The sequence below is a fragment of the Cheilinus undulatus genome, linkage group 4, assembly GCF_018320785.1.
Source record: "Cheilinus undulatus linkage group 4, ASM1832078v1, whole genome shotgun sequence".
NCBI lineage: Eukaryota > Metazoa > Chordata > Actinopteri > Labriformes > Labridae > Cheilinus > Cheilinus undulatus.
The window spans coordinates 55,706,080-55,725,481 of record NC_054868.1 but is presented as its reverse complement, the minus strand read 5'-3'; the positions used below and the strand labels follow the sequence as shown (position 1 = coordinate 55,725,481).

The 19,402-nt window shown below is 41.6% G+C and overlaps 1 protein-coding gene across 1 annotated transcript in view; it reads right to left on the bottom strand.

Moving 5' to 3' along the window:
* Positions 1-17,268, bottom strand: part of slit1b (slit homolog 1b (Drosophila)) — a 165,342-nt gene extending 148,074 nt beyond the window's left edge. The window contains 1 exon segment of the mRNA XM_041785147.1: positions 17,027-17,268. Coding sequence (XP_041641081.1) covers positions 17,027-17,262 — 236 coding nt within the window. The 5' untranslated portion in view covers positions 17,263-17,268.
* Positions 17,269-19,402: the final 2,134 nt, after the last annotated feature.

Here is a 19,402-nt window from a genome sequence, read left to right as displayed (position 1 = left end):
AAAAAAAGTGGAGGAAAGGGTTTAAAATTGACCAAAAAAAATGGGTTTTAAGTAAAAAAAAATGTGTTAAAATTGATCAAATTGGTGGGAAAAATTGATGAACATGGATTAAAATTCAGCAAAATTTGTGTAAGTGGCAACAGTGTAATTTCAAAAAGGGTTCTTCGTTTTTTTAAGGATGTGGAGACCCCCTCTCAGTGTCTCGTGACCCCCAATGGGGTCCCAACCCCAACACTGAGAAATCCTGCTTTAGATGTCAGAGTTGTGCCATCAGGAGCTGAAGTGTGCAGTTTTGGTGTGGACTTACACGCGCCCTCGAGGGGCAGAGTGAGAAATTAGACATGTTTGGCTCTAATGCTGCATTTCTTGTGTTCTGCTGTACTTTTATGCACCTATTTTTCATGAGATTATCTTAATCCTTGTAAAGGAAGACATAAAAACATTTATTTATTGCCAGAGATGTCACACAATCAAACTAGAAAAGCATTCGGAGGGCGTAGACCTCCGCCATTAGCCCTATCTCCCAGTAGTGATCCAGATCACTCCCAAAATCTAATCAGTTCTTCCTTGTGCCATTTCTGGCATTTCCTGAAAATTTCATCAAAATCCATCCACAAGTTTTTGAGTTATGTTGCTAACAAACTGACTAATCCTGCCAATCACACGACCTGATTGGTGGAGGTAATAAAACATTCAATGAATCAGAAATGGATCATCCAAGTCAATGAAAACAGGTGCAATCAGAGGACAAGAAACTCTGAATTAATGATCTGAAAGGACCCAAAGAAACCCATTCTTTAGGTTTAAAGTGCTCTGTAATGAGCTCTAAGCAGACAGTGCTAAATAGCGAAATATCCCTTTAAGGTTGTTCTCATAAACGCCTGAAGGTTGCTGTCCACTGTGTCTGCTCTGATGCTAATCCTCCTCTGTTAGGCGTCTCTTTGGCACACAAACACACTGGAACACACTGGCCTGCATACATGGATGAGTATTTCTCTCATTTATATAACCATGCATCCAGAAACAGAAACAAACAGGCTCAGTCTGAGGGAGTGGTTTCTCAATCAGCAGTGGCCCTGACTGCTCGGGTTTGTTTATGTTTGTGTTGTTGGTATCCAGGAAGTCTGCGCTGATGCCACACTACATACACAAGTACGCACGCTCAGCAGCTCTCTATTTAACATAGTTAAAGGTGAAACACCAGAGTCTGACACAGTCCTGGACCTGGAGCCTCTTAATGTTCAGACACACACTGTCAGAGTTCACCGGGTTCTGTTAGGGTCAGACGAATAAGGTTAAAGCTGGGAAAAGCTAACACGCAGTAGAGACAGAGAAATGTCCACCGCTCATCAAATAACAGTACTAATAAAATCTGTGACAAATAAAAAACAGCAGGTACAGTCTAAATCACCTCCAGAGAACGCACCCACTCAGGTTAAAAAACGCTGTCATTATTAATTATGATCAAAAAACTGATTTTAAGTCAAACATTTTCTTTCAAAGGCTTTATGCAAATGTTGACAAGCATGCTCCTCTCTTTTAGAGAGTTAGGTGCAAAAGTGAAATAAGATGTTATTTCGTGATCGCATGCCAAATAACTTAAAACTCGCCAACACCTCTGCACAGACGTGCAGAAGATTGTTGATCTCATCTGACTGATGCTGGAGTTCATCTTCTTTCTGCCCTCTTCCATAGCCGCTGTCCTCAGAACTTTCTCTTATTATAAATCTTATTAAGTCTGACTAATTGATCTACAGGCAAGCCCCACCCTCCAAAGCCTCCAGCCAATCACTCTTCTTGCAGCTTCACAAAGCAATCAGACATCCAGCTCACAAACCTCCACAAAGCAGCATCAGAAATGCAGATTTTCCTCTGATTGTGTTGAAATTAATCCAGTCATGACTCAGAAACATGGTCAAGCGCGTGTGGAGTAAAGGCAGCACTGATTCCTGGTATCCTGAAATGACATGTATTTTATCCCGTTCCCTAAAGCTCACATAAACACAGTTATGTGTTATGTGGCACAGTGCTCAGTCAGCTCAGGCTGTTTACAACAGTGGTCCTCAACGTTTTCAGCCCGCAACCCCCAAAATAAAGGAGTCACAGACCGGGGACCCCCACTGGACCTGAAGGTGGATCAACACGGCCATGCACTTTCAAGACATTCATCTGCAGACAAGGTCACCCATAAGGGGGTAACTGGGAGAGCTTTCTGGTGCCCAGCCAAACTGGGGGGCCATGGAGGTCAGCAAAACCATGATCCATTAAAAAGTTAACCTGTGATAACCATCATTTATATCTACCCTGATAAAATAACCACTCTTATCACAGAAATACATATCTTTTTAATCAGTGGTGTAGGAAATAGCTTTCTGAAAATGTGAATCCCTTTTGTTGGAAAAAAAAAAAGAATTAAAATGGGTTAAAAATGGTAACCAAAAAAAAGTGGAGAAGTGGTGAAACTGGATTTAAAAAGAAGCAGAAATGGGTTAGAAGGAGCAACAATGACATAAAAATGGCCAAAAAAAAAAAAAACATTTGCAAAAATGGGTTAAAGTGGAAAAAACTGGCATGAATAGTGGTAAAAGGGAGTTCAACGGAGGCTGAAATGGCTTTAATTTGGCAGAAATGTGTGGAAATTTGGTGAAAAAATTAAAATTAATTTTAAAAAATTTGATATAAACTGGCATAAAAGTGATAACTAAGAAAGAGAAAATAGGCAGATATTTGCAGAAATTGGTTAGACTAGCAAAATTTGGCACATCAGATAGTGAAATGTGGTAAAATGGGAAAAACTGGGTGTAAAAAAGTGGTAAAAGGGGGTTAATAGTGGCAATAATGGGTCAACAGAGACAACATTAATCTGAAGTGGCAAGAATTGGTTTAAAAGTGGCAAAAACAGACAGAAAAAAGTGGTGGAAAGAGTTTAAAACTGAAAAAATAGGTGAAAATATGTTAAAATTGTTAGGAAATTGATGAAAATGGTTAAAATTGGAGTAAAGTGGCAACAGTGTCATTTCAAATTTTTTTTAGGAAATCTGGCGACCCCCTCTCAGCGTCTTGCGACCCCTAATGGGGTCCCGACCCCAAGGTTGAGAACCACTGGCTTAGAGAAAACGGAGAGTCCTGTCCTGGCAGACGTGAAAACTTTAGCCTAAATAAGACGAGTCATGAGTCTCTCTGCTGTTGTTCCCCCTGATTCACTCAACATCTCCACTGTTGTTCTACCAACAGTCAGTGTGCACAACTGCTGCAACATAATCCTGACGTCTAGTCCACGGCGGTCCATGAGTCCCCTTTTTCTTCATGCACTCATGGACCCAACTTCACAGAAATTTCTCAGACTTTCCTCCTTCCCCGGCTCAGATAACCATGCTCATCACAGCCCAGGGGGACATCCATTTTTTCAGCGTTGCCATGGCGATAGAACAGAGGAGGGGGTGTTTGGTTTGACTGGTGGAGTCACCTTGATAAATGACCCTCTTATTACTGCCGGTCTCCCAGGGAATACTGTACACACTCTCTCTCTCTCGTCCAGTGGCGATCCGTCCAGCTGACACGCTCGCTCAGATCACTTTACATGCTAATTGGGCGACAAGCCCTTTAACAAATAGCAGTTTAATGAGTTCTCTCTAGGCTGCAGGGCAGGGTCTGTCTGAGTCTGCAGGACAGCCCTCTGCTGATCTCTGAGAGGAGGAAACAGCCCAGAGGTCAGAAGGTCACGCTGACTCTGTTTACATGCTAACAGTCGCTGTTCATTTCTACAGAAACGCGGACACATGGAGGATTTTAGATCTCTGAAATGTTGGTTTTCTTCTCGCTAAGTGAGATTTTGTTTATGTCAGTCACTGAAAAACTTCCCCTCTAAACGGTGAATGGATTTGAGCTTCCAGATCCTTTTCATAGTGGTCTGACTGGAGCTTGTTTGCAGTCACGTGACCATGATGGCATGCAAAAACCAGGTGAAGGTCTTTATACACCTGCACTCAGCAGGGATCATCAGAGAATTTCTGGATGGACTGAGTATAATCCCCATACTTCAGAGAAAAGTGATTTTTCTCCGGGGTTTAGTGATGTGCCTGGCACGGATTACTTCATCCTGACCTCCTACTCCTCATCTAGCCAGATTAAGGTGTGCAGGAGTGTTGAAGCCTGCGGGTATTTCACCCAGGCTGGGTCACTGACCTCAGATTAAACGACTGCTGTCTTGCTGATAATTGCTGGTTGTTTTAATTCATCTTGTTGCAAAACACAAGCTGCAGCAAAAACTCGACTCTGGTGACTGATATTGAAAGTTTGTAGAAATATTGCCGGTCAGGTCTGTGTTTCTTTGGACTTCAGCCATAAAGAGTCCTGTGCAGACTTTTGGGGCCAAAGATTGAGGCTGAAGTAAGGCATAGATGTGGCAAGTAGCCTCCTGATGGAGTGATATCAACACTGATTATTAGTAGTGCATGTGACTGACATGAGAAACAGTAACAGCAACACTGAAGCAGGAAACATGGAGTGGTGCCGCACTCTCCCTGTGTTGGTGCCATCCAGTCCTCAGTGCTGATTGGCTGGTAGCTGTGTGACATGAAGCTAGTCAGGTAGTGCTGTGGGTGAGACTGTAGGAGTGAAAACAAAACCAGAGAGGAAGACGCACCTTACAGTGCAGTCAAATTAGCTCACCTTTGAATTAACTGATTTTTGATATCAATAATCATCCCCTAATTCACACAACCCTGGTGTACTCTGGATGTCCTTGCATATAACCATGAACATGGAGAAATAATTTGTCAAAATACTAACGAAGTCCACAACTTTCGAGCAGAGAAAGGGGTGGATGTGAGGAGTTAAAACCTCCTAGGGTACTGTACAGGCCGGTAGTAGGGTTGCCATGAGCCCCTAGCCGTGCAGTGGATGTCACTATTGCCCAAAAACCACTGGCGGTCTGCAGGCGCATATCCAGGGATGAAAAGGCTGGACAAAGGAGACGCTGTCAAGCTTGACTTTGACAGCTGAGTGGCACAAATATGTGTCGTCATGTGAGTCTGACTCACACGACCTTTAAACCTCCGACTCCAGGTTTAAAAGTCACATAGTTGACCCCTTTAAGACAAGTTCATATCTGTCTCAGAGGTCCCAAAAACATGCCTGTGAAGTTTATTTCTGAAAAAAACACTCCAGTGTTGATTTCTGCATGTCTATAAACCCCTCTGTTTCAGCCCTGCTCAGAACCAGCTGTTTCTGTGTCTGTAGCTTTACATGCAACTGAACTGTCTGACTCCGCCCCTCTCAGGAAATGGATGTGGCTGTCCTGATCCTCCTCTCAGGCCCCGTTCACACGGAAATGAATTCAGGTGTATACGCAAAAGTCTTTTGTCGGATCGGCGTTTCATTCACACGGAAACGGCGTTTCGGGTGACTGTAAACGATACTTTTTGAAACCGGGTCCCAGAGTGCATAAATCCATAAACGAATACTGTTTCGTCTCCGTGTGGACGGCTATCCGCATCGTTTTTGAAACGTTACGTCACACACAGTGTAGCGCCCTTAAGGCGCCTGCGCGGGTTAGGCCAAAACAATAATAGTGGACTACATGGTTGTGTTGGTGCTGCAGACGCCACAGAGCTTGTTGTGGCTTTTACAGAAAAATCTAATGCTCCTTTACCACCACCGCGAAATACACCAGATGTTCTTAAAACCAACGCGGAGAACAACCAGGAGGGCAACTAAATGGAAGTTTTTGTTAGTTTTCTGTGATATTCTTCTTCTACTCTGGTGCATTTCCATGGCAGCGTTACAGCGCCACATATAGGCCTGGCATATGTACTACAGCGTTTTCAGTCGTTTCAGGGGTTCCGGGTTTACGCGGATATTTCCTGAAACGATTCCAAAACGAAACGGCAGTATAGCGTTTCCGTTTCCGTGTGAACGGGGCCTCAGTAGCTTAGAGGAGGATCAGGAGGGGAGGGTGGAACTTCCCTCCAAGAGGGGAGGGCCAATCGAACCTGGGGGCGGGGCTAACTCCCGATATGACATCATGAGGGGAAAATCTGAGAACATCTTATTTCAGCACACATTTTCTGAAAGGTAGAGAAAGAGGGTGTGGGGGTTCTGATTCTTGGGGGGATTGTGGACAGGCCAGGAACACATATTTTTGCTACAAAAGCCTGAAAAAGTGATTGTTGCATGATATGTGACCTTTAAGCTAGTGCCCTCCATGCCTAAAACCTGCACATGACTATAGAGTTAGGTATCTACATGACTGCAGATTTAACTTCTTTTAAGGGGTCGCTGAATGCTAGAGCAATGTCTGACTGTTCCTGCAGTCCTCAGACGTAGGCCTGCAGCCCTTTTTTAATGTTCAGCCTTTATTTGTCTCTACTTTAGACTCTCGACCAGCCCACACAGCTGTTAACGGCCGAGCATAAACATGCTTTTGAAGGAATCTCTGATATACTATTTAGCAAATAAACCTTGCAGGGCAGGGGTTAGATAGAAATGACAGCAGAAGTAAAGATGACAGGTTATGAACCCTAGTGATGGGCTGTTTACAACAGAGCCAGTTTAAGAGTCCGCTTTTGTATGTTTAGGAGCAGGCTTCCTGGATTTTTCTGGTTCTTGTTTGATGTTAAATAGACATAATAAGCCAACACTGTTCCCCAAAAGACTGCCACATGTCACTAAGCTGATCTAAATGATCCAGATCCCTAAAAAGAGTTAAGATTCCCATGACTATAGAAGCAAAGCTGGATGGACATTGGCTGTGCAAATGTTAGCAAAACCAGGGTGTCCTGAATCTGCTCTGTTTTTGATCAGATGAGGAAATATTGGCCCAAACATATTTGACTGCAGTGCTAATTTAGTTATTCTTCTGATTTAAAACATAAAGCCTGACTGCAGCTGTAGATTCTGCAAGTGAACCATCGATGCCCCGTCGTTCTCTGGTTGCCCCTCTCTGTCAGTTATTATTCCCCTGCAGAAGAACCGCCACCATCTCAGCTATAGTAAAGAAAAACGAGCAAGTGGGTCTGCAGGCTCACGTTTTTTTCCAGGCCATTTCTCTTTGACTGGGGGGCCCGAGCCCTCATCCCCGATCATAAAGCTATCAGGCTCGGAGGGAAATAAGCATCCTCCACGCTACAGTAAACCGGAGAGCAGGGGGGATAATGTGTCAGTGCTGGCACGGCTGACCATCATCAATTATTCACACACAGGCACTCTACGACCTGAAATAAACACACAGACAATATACCGGACAATGCATCCTCATAACACCAATATATACAGGACAACAAGACAGAGCACGCTCACAACACCAACATATACAGAACAACAAGACAGAGCATGCTCACAACACCAACATATACAGGACAACAAGACAGAGCACGGTCACAACACCAACATATACAGGACAACAAGACAGAGCACGCTCACAACACCAACATATACAGGACAACAAGACAGAGCACGCTCACAACACCAACATATACAGGACAACAAGACAGAGCACGCTCACAACACCAACATATACAGGACAACAAGGTCGACTTAATTGTGAAAACAGTACAAGTCTAAGATATAACTTAAGAGTGCGTCTTTCTTGCTGCCAACTGCTCTGGTTGCCTGGCAACACATTGATATATATATTAGCCGTTACCCAACACCTTGGTATCGAAACATCTCTATTTGCTTAATCAACTTAAAATGGCGCAGTAAATGCTCTCTTGAAATAAGAAAAAAATGTATTTTTCTAAGGACTAAAATGTGCTAACAACTTCTTTTCTACTGATCTGTATCAGCCTCCCTGTAAGACAGTGTCTGCTGAGCATGCAGCTGCTGTCTGGTGTGTCTGAGCGCTCTGCAGCGCGTCCTTTGGACGATGTTAGTCTTCACCATAAAAATCGTTCAGTGTGCCTCATGCGGATCGTTTATTGCATCATACAGCCTTCTCCTTTGCTTTAATTTCAATCAGTTCATAACAGATGGGCAAAAATGTGTATTAGAGATATTTTGATTTGTGAATATTGCAAATCAGTATTTCCCACAATAATTATCTATTTTACCCCTCTGTCCTTCCATGCTGGGACCAGGGAAGTGTGCCACACCTAAACCTGGGCTCTTTTAAAAGAGCGTTCTCTGTTTGTCTAAAACCCATGTCAGTAGCAGTGATGCTGATTTAGCTTTGTCTTGTTCTGCATGAGCCTAAAAAAAGAGCCATGTCTTTGCTTCTAACATAAAGCCCCCCTTAAAATCATCATGTGGCAAAAATCTAAGCCAAGTAGTGCTGTATGGAATGCCTTCTAAAGTTGTGTTCATGGTGAAACATATGAATCTTTACTCATAAGTAATATGCACTCATTGCAGAGTGAGCGCAGGCCTTGCACAAACAGATAAACATACTTACATACAAACTTGTCTTTTTTACTGTTTGCAGTGGAACAGGTGCAGAAATGTGTGCATGGAGAGACTCTGGAGTCCTGTGTGGATCATCTTCAAACATGAGTAGTCGACATAAAGGGCCATTAGAGATAACCTTGGGGGCCTGGCTTGGTCCCAGGGCCTCTTGGGTGTAGATTCACCCCTGCTCTGAGACTAATGATCAAGCTATGTGTGTCAGATTAACAGTCAGCTGCAGGACCAGGGGTCAGTGATGGGACAGAGAGGGCAGCATTATCAACAACAGAAGGAAAGGGACTAAACTTTGACCCAGGTAGAAGTCAGGAGAATTTTTACCTCTCATTCATAAATCTGGTCCAGAGACGCTGTGATGCTCCTCCGGCTGTGAGTATCTTTGTCTGCTTTTGTATGGGGTTGTGTTCCTGCATGGTCTGATCATTGAGAATCATCTTCTCTGCAAAGATGAGCTCACAGACAGACCACACAGCGCACTGCTTTCTATTTATCTATTTATCTTCCTCCATTGTTGATCATCAATGATGTCTCACTATCTCCCTCCTCAGCTAATATAAACCAAAAATAATCCTTCCACATCATTACAAAGGGGGAATTTTCTGACAAAGAATCAAAATAATCGGCACCATGACGACTATCTCTAATAGCGACATGCAGTAGTGGATTCACGTCAGTCAATACAACACTAAAGACGGCATCAGTGCCGCAGGCTTAAATCATTCAGACAAACCTTAAAAAGATGCCAGTAGAGCATTGGATAAGAATATTCATATTCTGGTGCTGCATCAGAGACAACTCTAAGAGATAAAAAAGAATGCAAGCAGAGAGGATACGTTGCTCTGGACAGCAGGAATAGGAGACGTTCATGCTCTGCTAGAATAAAAGATTGTAGGCCCACATATATTACCTTAATTATACAGTCATGGACCGAAGTACTGGCAGCCCTGGAATTTTTCCAGGAAATACACCATTTCTCCCAGAAATTGTTGCAATTACAAATGTTTTGGTATACATGTTTTTATTATCTTCATGTGCATAAGAGCAATAGAAAAAATCAGAAGAAAAAAGACAAAATTGACATAATTTTACACAAAACCCAAAAAACGGGCTGGACAAAATGATTGGCACCCTTTTTAAACTGTGGGTAAATCATTTTATTTCCAGCATGTGATGCTCATTTAAACTCACCTGTGGCAGTAACAGGTGCTGGCAATCTAGAAATCACACCTGAAGCCAGTTAGAATGTCTAAAAGTCAAACATGGTGGAGCTTTAAGGATGTTTTGGGGTTATTTTGCTGCCTCTGGCACTGGGTGCCTTGACTGTGTGCAAGGAATCATGAAATCTGGACACTATCAAAAATTTGGGCCGCAATGTAGGGCCTAGTGTCAGAAAGCTGGGTCTGGGTCAGAGGTCATGGGTGTTCCAGCAGGACAATGACCCCAAACATGCCTCATTTTTGAGTTTTGTGTAAAATTTGATCTTTTTTCTTCTGTGTTTTTTTGTGTTGTTCCAATGCACACAAAAGAAATAAACACATTTGTGATTGCAACAATTTCTGGGAGTAATTGTGTATTTTCTGGAAAAATTCCAGGGATGCCAATACTTTCATCCATGACTGCATAAGGTGAGGTTCAGAAATAAAGCATCGAAATCTTGGTTTCGATTCGGCTCTGTAGGTATCGTGTGTGTTGGTACCAGAAGTCAGTAATGGTCCCTAGTCCGTAGACAGTTTCTTCTACAGAAGAAGCACAAAAACATCCTTGGCATGCAGCCCTAGCAAACATTAAAGATAATGTTAAACATGACTTCATAGTTATTTCTAGTGGAAGCACAAAGCAACTGGAATTGAACTGGTATGATACTGGACTCTAAATCCCATTCAGCTGGGGTCCACTAGGATCCTGGCACAGACGCGGTCCATCAGAATCCAAAAGGACGGACTCATTTATAACAATGGCTCTTAGCATCATTAACTTTTAGCAGCAACAGAAGGTTAAGAGGATAAAGAGGCTTGCAGAGATGTTACATCAGTCTTTTAAAGGAGGGGTGAGCATCAGGGATGAGTCTTTTTTCTGGAACATTTAGTTTGTTCATGCTGATGCTTTGGCGCCCTGAGAGGAGGCTTGGAAACATGAAAAACCACCAAAACTGATGAAGCATGGTGGAAAGAGAAGCTGGTACATGTGCTCATTTTATTTGTGTCTGAAAGTCGAAAGATTCCTGGAAGTTGAGTCAAAAGTAGATCAGTAGGACAGCGATGACAGCCCTCAGAAATGCAGGAATATTTTAATTACAGAGGCTCGTAGCTGGATGAAAACGTGTCTGTAATGTCTAAATGTGCAGCTTTATACAACAGATTATGTGCAAAATTGTTTGCAAGCTTAAACACATGCACAGCAGAAAATATGATTTTAAAAACAAATGTAATGAAGTGTATTAGCAGGTGCACACGTTCCTGATTCACTTTCAAAAACTCCTGAAGAGAAAAGCAGCTGAAGAGGTCCAAAATAACCCCATAAAATAGACCACTATGTTTCTGTGTTCATGGAAGTTAAAGCCAGAGACAGAGAAGGAACAAGAGAGGAGACTTGGTGGAGTTTGTCAGCTCATGAAAAAGGGTCAAATGATCAGGATACTTGCAGGAAAGAGCAGTGACCAGCACTCCCAACACTCTGAGTCAAGTAGACGGTTTAAATGTGTGTGATATGAAGTTAAACAGATGACTGGTGGGGAGAGCTGGAAGGAGAATTAGAGAGGAAACACTGCAACAAATGAGAGTGTCTGTGCACACAGAGACTCAGGAGTGAAATAACTGCACAGAGGGTGAGTCATGAACCAAACTGAGCACGACAGAGCAGTTTCATTTACAAACACAGATGCCAAGGCCCCACGCTGTCTGTGAAGTTTGACATGTCTGATTTATACGAAAACACTGACACTACACGTGCAGTAAGGAGGCACAGTACAATCTGCATGATAACACTATCTACTAATATAATCATGTGATAATTCACTGAACTGTTGTCGCTGGTGCTTTGCAAAGCTAGACGTGCAAAGCCGACTCTACATCAGTCAAAGGGGGGAATGTGAAACTGAATCATTTAGATGCACAACTATTACACATGATTCATGTGCTCACGCTTTATGAGTGAGGTCAGGACAGACTGCGAAAACTGTCACTGGAGCTTAGATTGAAGTCAGATCTATAGCCGTATTTTTAAGCTTAGTATAGCTACAAACAGTCTCACTAACTCCCTCTCACACACATTAACAGCATCATGAGCAAACACAACTACTGCAAATAATAAATATTCAGCTGGAGGTCCACAGGACAGCTTATTTCCTTAATTATTAGGAGGGAAAATCAAAGCTAACAAAGGAAAAATGCCCCAAAGTTGAGGATTCTGCTCATGCCAAAAATCCATCCAACTACTAGGGATCAGCTGGTTGGTCCACGGTCGGCAGCTGTGTCACCCTACATTGAACGCTAACAGTCTGCCCACCTTTGTGAGCCATGCAACTCAAACCTCATGTCTGAGTCAGCTAGAAAATACACAGCTGAGGAAGTGTATAGGAGAGGATGGAGTTGGCTGTCACACTCATTTTATCTTGCCACCAAAGGGGGCTGTCTCTCTATATTTGGTGTGAAAATTTCCTAAATTGGAATCAGAGCTCACCTAAATAGTCTTCTCTGGAGTGTTGTAAAATATTGTTCCCTGTTAAAAGTGTGATGGGAAAGCTATAGTTTAGATTGATGTTAGCTAGCTAACTAGTTTTTAGACAGTTGTTAGCCTTGATGCAAGCAAGAAATTCAAGTTTGGGTTGGTTGTCACATTTTCTTTGGGGTTGATCGTCACATTATCTTTGAGGTTGGTCATCCCATTCTCTTTGGGTTGGTCATCACATTCTCTTTGGGGTTGGTCGTCCCATTTCCTTTGGGGTTAGTCGTCACATTCTCTTTGGGGTTGGTTGTCACATTCTCCTTAGGGTTGGTCATCACATTATCTTTGAGGTTGGTCGTCCCATTCTTTTTGGGGTTGGTCATCACATTATCTTTGAGGTTGGTCGTCCCATTCTTTTTGGGGTCGGTCGTCACATTCTCCTTAGGGTTGGTCGTCACATTTTCTTTGGGGTTGGTCGTCACATTATCTTTGAGGTTGGTCGTCCCATTCTCTTTGGGTTGGTCATCACATTCTCTTTGGGGTTGGTAGTCCCATTTCCTTTGGGGTTAGTCGTCACATTCTCTTTGGGGTTGGTTGTCACATTCTCCTTAGGGTTGGTCATCACATTATCTTTGAGGTTGGTCGTCCCATTCTTTTTGGGGTCGGTCGTCACATTCTCTTTGGGGTTGGCTGTCACATTCTCCTTAGGGTTGGTCGTCACATTTTCTTTGGGGTTGGTCGTCACATTATCTTTGAGGTTGGTGGTCCCATTCTCTTTGGGGTTGGTTGTCACATGTTCTTTGGGGTTGGTCATCACATTTTCTTTGGGGTTGGTTGTCACATTCTCTTTGGGGTTGGTGTTCACATTTTCTTTGGGGTTGGTCATCACATTCTCTTTAGGGTTGGTCGTCACATTCTCTTTGGGGTTGGTGGTCACATTTTCTTTGGGGTTGGTCATCACATTTTCTTTGGGGTTGGTTGTCACATTCTCTTTGGGGTTGGTGTTCACATTTTCTTTGGGGTTGGTCATCACATTCTCTTTAGGGTTGGTCGTCACATTCTCTTTGGGGTTGGTGGTCACATTTTCTTTGGGGTTAGTCGTCACATTCTCCTTAGGGTTGGTCGTCACATTCTAATTGGGGTTTTTGTCCCATTCTGAATGTGTGTAGTCTAGTTGAGTGGGCTGTTATTGTTAGGTCTATTTGTTTTGTTCTTCATGCTGCTGAAGACCTATAGGCTGACCTAAAGATGTTCATGATCATGTTTCTTGTTCATTTTGTGCTGTGATGCATTGTTATGTATTCGTCAACTTGTCAGTGCAATTAAAGTTTCATATTAATTTCTGTCCTCTTTATAAGATTTCTCCCATTAAAACAACATTGTGACAACCAACCCCATAGTGGGACAACCATACCCATGATGGGGTTGGTTGTCACAATATGTCAGTGTTTTAATAAGCTGGAAAATGAGAGGGATATACATTTCTAGCCAACACTAGAACAATGAACCTCTGTTTTGGTTTCATGGATGAATTTTAGATAAATAGGTAGAAAAGATGTTAAAAATTACCTTCCTGAATCGGGCTGCAAGCTTTCTCCAAAGCATTTGGACTTGCACTGTTCAGCAGCAACATTCAGCTTTTTCTTTTTTATAACAATATTTTCCTTTTTGTGAAATAATGGGGGCTCTTTACCCAGAGACTATACAGAGGCATGTTTTAATATGGGGGTCCCCACATTCAACCATCAAGTCCTGTGGCTTAAAATATCTAGTTTGATATACCTAAGGTAAGTGTACCCATTAAGCCCAGGCACCATTTAAGCCCATTTGCAACTTGAAGTCAATTTAAAAAAAGAGGGGCCTGTCTAATGTTATACATTATTTTTTCCAATCACACAATTTCTTAATTAAATGTCAGTTTTTGTTTGACACCAATCACATTTGTCGATACTGAAAAAGGCCCGCCTACATTCGTGCAGTCTCAAGGAGGCTCAGATAAAGTCGCCTCAGAAAAAAACTCTTTTCAACTATTTTCAGCCACTGACTTGTTAAGTACATTCATATTATGTCATCTGAGAGATTATTGGTTTGTTTTTTGTGTATAAACAGGTAGTTTTTTGTCATTTCTTACTATTTAGTTTAATGTGAAAAGATGAGTCATGCTAGCTAGCGTAGCGAGCTAATCACCTACTGATAGATCCACTGCTGAAGGATTAAAAATGATACGTACACAAACTGTTTTCTGATTCATTTTACATAAATCTTCAAATTAAGACACAGAAAATGGTTTGGGTGGGTGAAATATTTTCAAAAATGTCTTTTTTTCAAGGTGGGCTTAAATGGTACAGTGACCCAAAAAACAGCTAGCGTAAGCTAACTTTGAACAGGAAGTTCTTGATAATTTAGAAAGTTTGGCAAAAGAGGGATGGCAAGTTTTACAGCATATTTAGGCTACAGGCATTTCCTCATACATTTGCTTCATTTTGGTGAGAAAATATTATCTTTATTTCCCTGGAAGTCGCTGTAGATCCATTTAAGCCCATCTTATGTGTTTCAATAGGAAATAATGACATTTTGAGGTTTGATAGCTTTTCACTGTAATCCTGTGTTGGATGTTGTCATACTAACTTCATTAACACGAGTACATCACAGATCACACACCGCCCAGAAGAACTGTTATGTCAGTTAATTTTGCATCATAATTTGTTAACAGAGAAAAATGCCAACAAAAAGGAAGAATTGCAGCAACTGTCCTAAAATCATTATTGTTACAGCCAAACATTAAATCCAAGTTCAGTAAGATATTGTTGATGCACTGTAATGTCATTTAATGCTTTAAAAACAAATACATTTCTTTATTTTGTCAAAATTGAATCAAATTTTGTAAATATTAAATAAAATGTTCAATGAAATGTTAAATACTGAAGCCAATGAAAATTAGTTTTAGGCCTACTTAGTCATGTTTGTGGTGGTCCATTTTCACAAGCCAAACATTAAATCCAATTCCAAAAAATCCATTTTGTTTAACATGTATAACATGTTACTGAATTACTATGTGTTTACTACCTGAAAAATATAATAGATTTTTATATTTCTGTCCATAAATGTGGTTGTGGGCGTATTTGGAACACATGTGGGCTAAAATGGTACTTAGGTACCATTTAAGACTTTTGACTTTATTCATAAAATGTCTTTAATTTGTTCTTTAAAATATGCATAAGTAAATAAATGTACTTTCAAATGAGAGATTAATTATTCATTTTAACAAATGATTTTGTTTATAAACCATCTTTGTATCTATGAAAAATACATGAACTTAGATTTTGGTGGGCTTAATGGGAACACTGACCTTACATGCTTTGTGACTATGTTCAGCAGCTAAGAGGCTAGCTGCACCTCTTTAACAGCGATCTTTAAACCTTTACAAGGCAAGGACCCATATATGGTCACTTTGGTCAGCTTCCTTCATGAACACTGACCCGTCTGAATCATCTGGAGAAGACGGTGCATGCCCAGATTTAAACTGAATGGATGACTGGAGCCGTCTACTTCAGCACTGACACTGTGCCTGCCTATTTTGCTCACACTGCCACCTTGTGGAGATTCAAATAAAGCTTTTAATTCTCCCAGCCTTAATATTCCATTTGCCATTTGCACCAGAGCCATAACTGACCTACAAATGGTAGAACATCAGAAAATTCTAGTAATGTACCATTTAAAAAAAAATAACATAAAAGTACTGAAAATTTGGTAGATCATGCAACATGAATATGGCTGTATCCTAGCAGGGCTGCAGTATAATGTTTATCTTTTTCATTTCATCTGACCTGGAAAATCTCTGAGGTTTAAAAACTTGTTTTTTAAGAGTTTCATTACAAAGACAGCAGCAGTGAACAGAGTTTAAGACAGAAGCAGTCATACACAGCAAAACAAGAATGCATAATATTGGATATTTGCCGGTATCCCATACACCAATATTTTCATTAATTTTACTAATATATATATATAGATATATACCTTTATTAATGGTAAAAACACGGAGAAACTCCTGTTCTAAGAGAGGCTGTATCAGATGGACCTGATAGAGAAGTAGAACTAGATAAAGCTGTTTTATGTTGGACTTCTTTGAGTCAGTAGCCTCCTAGGAAACCAACTAAACCTGATGGTAAAGCCGTATATTTTGCCAATATTTAAGGCTGATGAATAATATATACAGCTAATATTTCAGCTGTAAATATTGGCAGAAATGTTCAGATCTGCTGCACTGATATCATCCTGATATCAGCAACCCTACAGCAAACACAATGTAGGATATGCATGTCTAAATGCAGTAAGAGACAGGATGAAATAAAAAAAAGGCAGATATTTGCATAAATCAACCATGTCTGTAATCATTCAAAGCATCTGCAGCCAGATGTGTCACTTCACCTCTTTTAAAGGCTTCAGTGAGATTGGCTCATTCATTTTTTAATCCATTCCAAGTAAAGGGAGCAGCATTCCCTCCAAGTCCAGGTCTGATCTTTGGATCAGACACTAAGAAAAGACCCTGAGACTTGAATCAAAAATGGATTCTGAATCAAATCGTGACCCCTAAAATCAGGAACATGAGATGCTGAAAGATCTCTGGTGCATTCCTAACTACAAAATAAATAATTGCACCAAGAGTGAGTCACGAATCTGATCTCTACAGAGCAGTTTCATTTCAAACAGATGCCAAACGGCGTGCTTTCTCTGAAGTTTGACACATATTTGACTCTCATGGGAAAACCCAGATCCACTCATGTTTTTTCTATACTTGTGAGCTCCTGAAACCCAGTTTAAAACCCTCTGTGCTCCTTTAAGTGTGGAGCAGCAGCATGCCGTCACTGTGAAGGATTCCCCTCATCTGTGCATCCCTCCATCTCTCCTCCTCACCAGTATACAAGCGTCTGAGTGCACACGTGGTACATTTAGGATTACTCACAGCCTCTCGGTCCCTCGGGGGATGTTTTTGGGTACGGCGTGGATCCCCAGGCCGTGACAGTCCACTGTGTTCCCCAGGCAGCTGCAGGGAGAGGGGCACGCCTCCACACTGCACCGTCCTGCCACCAGAGCCAGGACGACCCACGCCAGCAGTCCAGACCGAGGAGCCCGACCTGGAGGGGAGTCCATCCTGCAGCCTCCTGACCCGGCTCCATCCCTGCTTCTCCCAGCAGGCATCCTGCTCTCCTGCTGCACTGCAGACACCAGCTGACAGATCCTGATGGACTGACCACTGACACTAAAAGCTCTTTAAAAGTGGGAGAAATGCTGTGAGTGTAAAATGTTTAAAAGGCTGAGACAGACAGCAGCACAGCCAGGTGGACTTCACTCCAGTCTGATCCCACACTGGCCTGTGAGAGAGAAAGAGGAATAAGGACAAGTATATCCTCTTCTTCTTCTTCTCCTCGGCTATAGAGCTCACTCCAGTTGGCTTCTCTTCTTCTACTCTCCTGTGTGAGTGTCTCCCTCTCTCCCTCCTGCAGCCGTACAGTGTGTTTGCCTCTCCCCTCCACTTTTCATTGAGTCATTGTGCACTGAACAGTGAGCCACTAGAAAAAAGAGAGGGGGGGACTCCCTCACTGCCTCTATCTCACACACACACAGAGCAATCATCCATCAAAAGGCTTTACAAATAACAGCACAGAGGCTCCGCCCACACCCGCACACCCCCCTTCAGCTACACACACAAACAGTAGCAGCTAGGGCTGGGGAATAGATCAGGTTTACAAGACACACCTTTTACCTCTGATGCCACAGTGTCTGTGGTTGATCCGACTGTGGATGTTAGCAGATAAACGATTGGTGCATTTAGACCCAGAACGTTGGACCGTTCATTAACTCTGATATGACCTGACATCAGATCTTTCTCTCCTCTATTCTAACAACCATACATCATTTCTGAAGCTCTCGCTGTGGTTGGTGTCCCTACATCAGTGATACTCAACGTTTGGCTCTTTTATGCCTTCATTTCAAATATTATTCCCAAAGAAAACCTTGAAAAAGGAAACGTTTTTGCCCATTGAAGCATCTTTTTGCCACTAAATATCACTTGTGTCCAATTTTTTGCCCGTTTTGCCACTCTTGACTGCTTTTTGCCCATTTTTTCCCATTTAAGCTACCTTTTGCCATTAAATACTACTAGTTTCCTGTTTTTTTGCCCATTTTTGCCTCTCATTTTAGCCCCTTTTATCCCATTTTTGCCCTTTTCACAATTTTTTGTCCATTAAAGCATCTTTTTGCCATTAAATACCTCTTATTTCCAATTTTTTTGTCCATTTTTGCCACTCTTGACTGCTTTTAGCCCTTTTTTGCCACTTTTCACCCATTTTAGCTGACTTTTATTGTTAAATACTACTAGTTTCCTGTTTTGTTGCCCATTTATGCCTCTCATTTTAGCCGCTTTTATCTCATTTTTGCCCTTTTCATGTTTTTGCCCATTAAAGCATCTTTTTGCCATTGAATACCACTTATTTCCAAGTTTTTGCCCGTTTTGCCACTCTTGACTGCTTTTTGCCCATTTTTTCCCATTTAAGCTACCTTTTGCCATTAAATACTACTAGTTTCCTGTTTTTTTGCCCATTTTTGCCTCTCATTTTAGCCACTTTTATCCCATTTTTGCCCTTTTCATCATTTTTTGCCCATTAAAGCATCTTTCTGCCACTTAAACCCACTTGTTTCCTATTTTTTGCCCCTCTTTGCCACTCTTCTAACATTTTTCTTGCCTGGTTTTTGCCACTTTTGGTCCATTTTTTTGCCAACTGTAACTCCTTTTTATGTAACTTCTTAGCCATTTTTGCTACTTTCTGTCTTATTTTCGACACTTTCTCCACTTTGCCTCTTTTTATCCATTTTTGCTGCTTTTTGCCCATTTTGCCACTTTTCACTGCTTTTTGCCCTTTATTTTGCACTTTTCGCCCATTTTAGCTGCCTTTTGCCATGAAATACTACTAGTTTCCTGTTTTGTTGCCCATTTTTGCCTCTCATTTTAGCCCCTTTTATCCCATTTTTGCCCTTTTCACAATTTTTTGTCCATTAAAGCATCTTTTTGCCATTAAATACCTCTTATTTCCAATTTTTTTGTCCATTTTTGCCACTCTTGACTGCTTTTAGCCCTTTTTTGCCACTTTTCACCCATTTTAGCTGACTTTTATTGTTAAATACTACTAGTTTCCTACTCTTGACTGCTTTTTTTTTCATCATTTTTTGCCCATTAAAGCATCTTTCTGCCACTTAAACCCACTTGTTTCCTATTTTTTGCCCCTCTTTGCCACTCTTCTAACATTTTTTTTGCCTGGTTTTTGCCACTTTTGGTCCATTT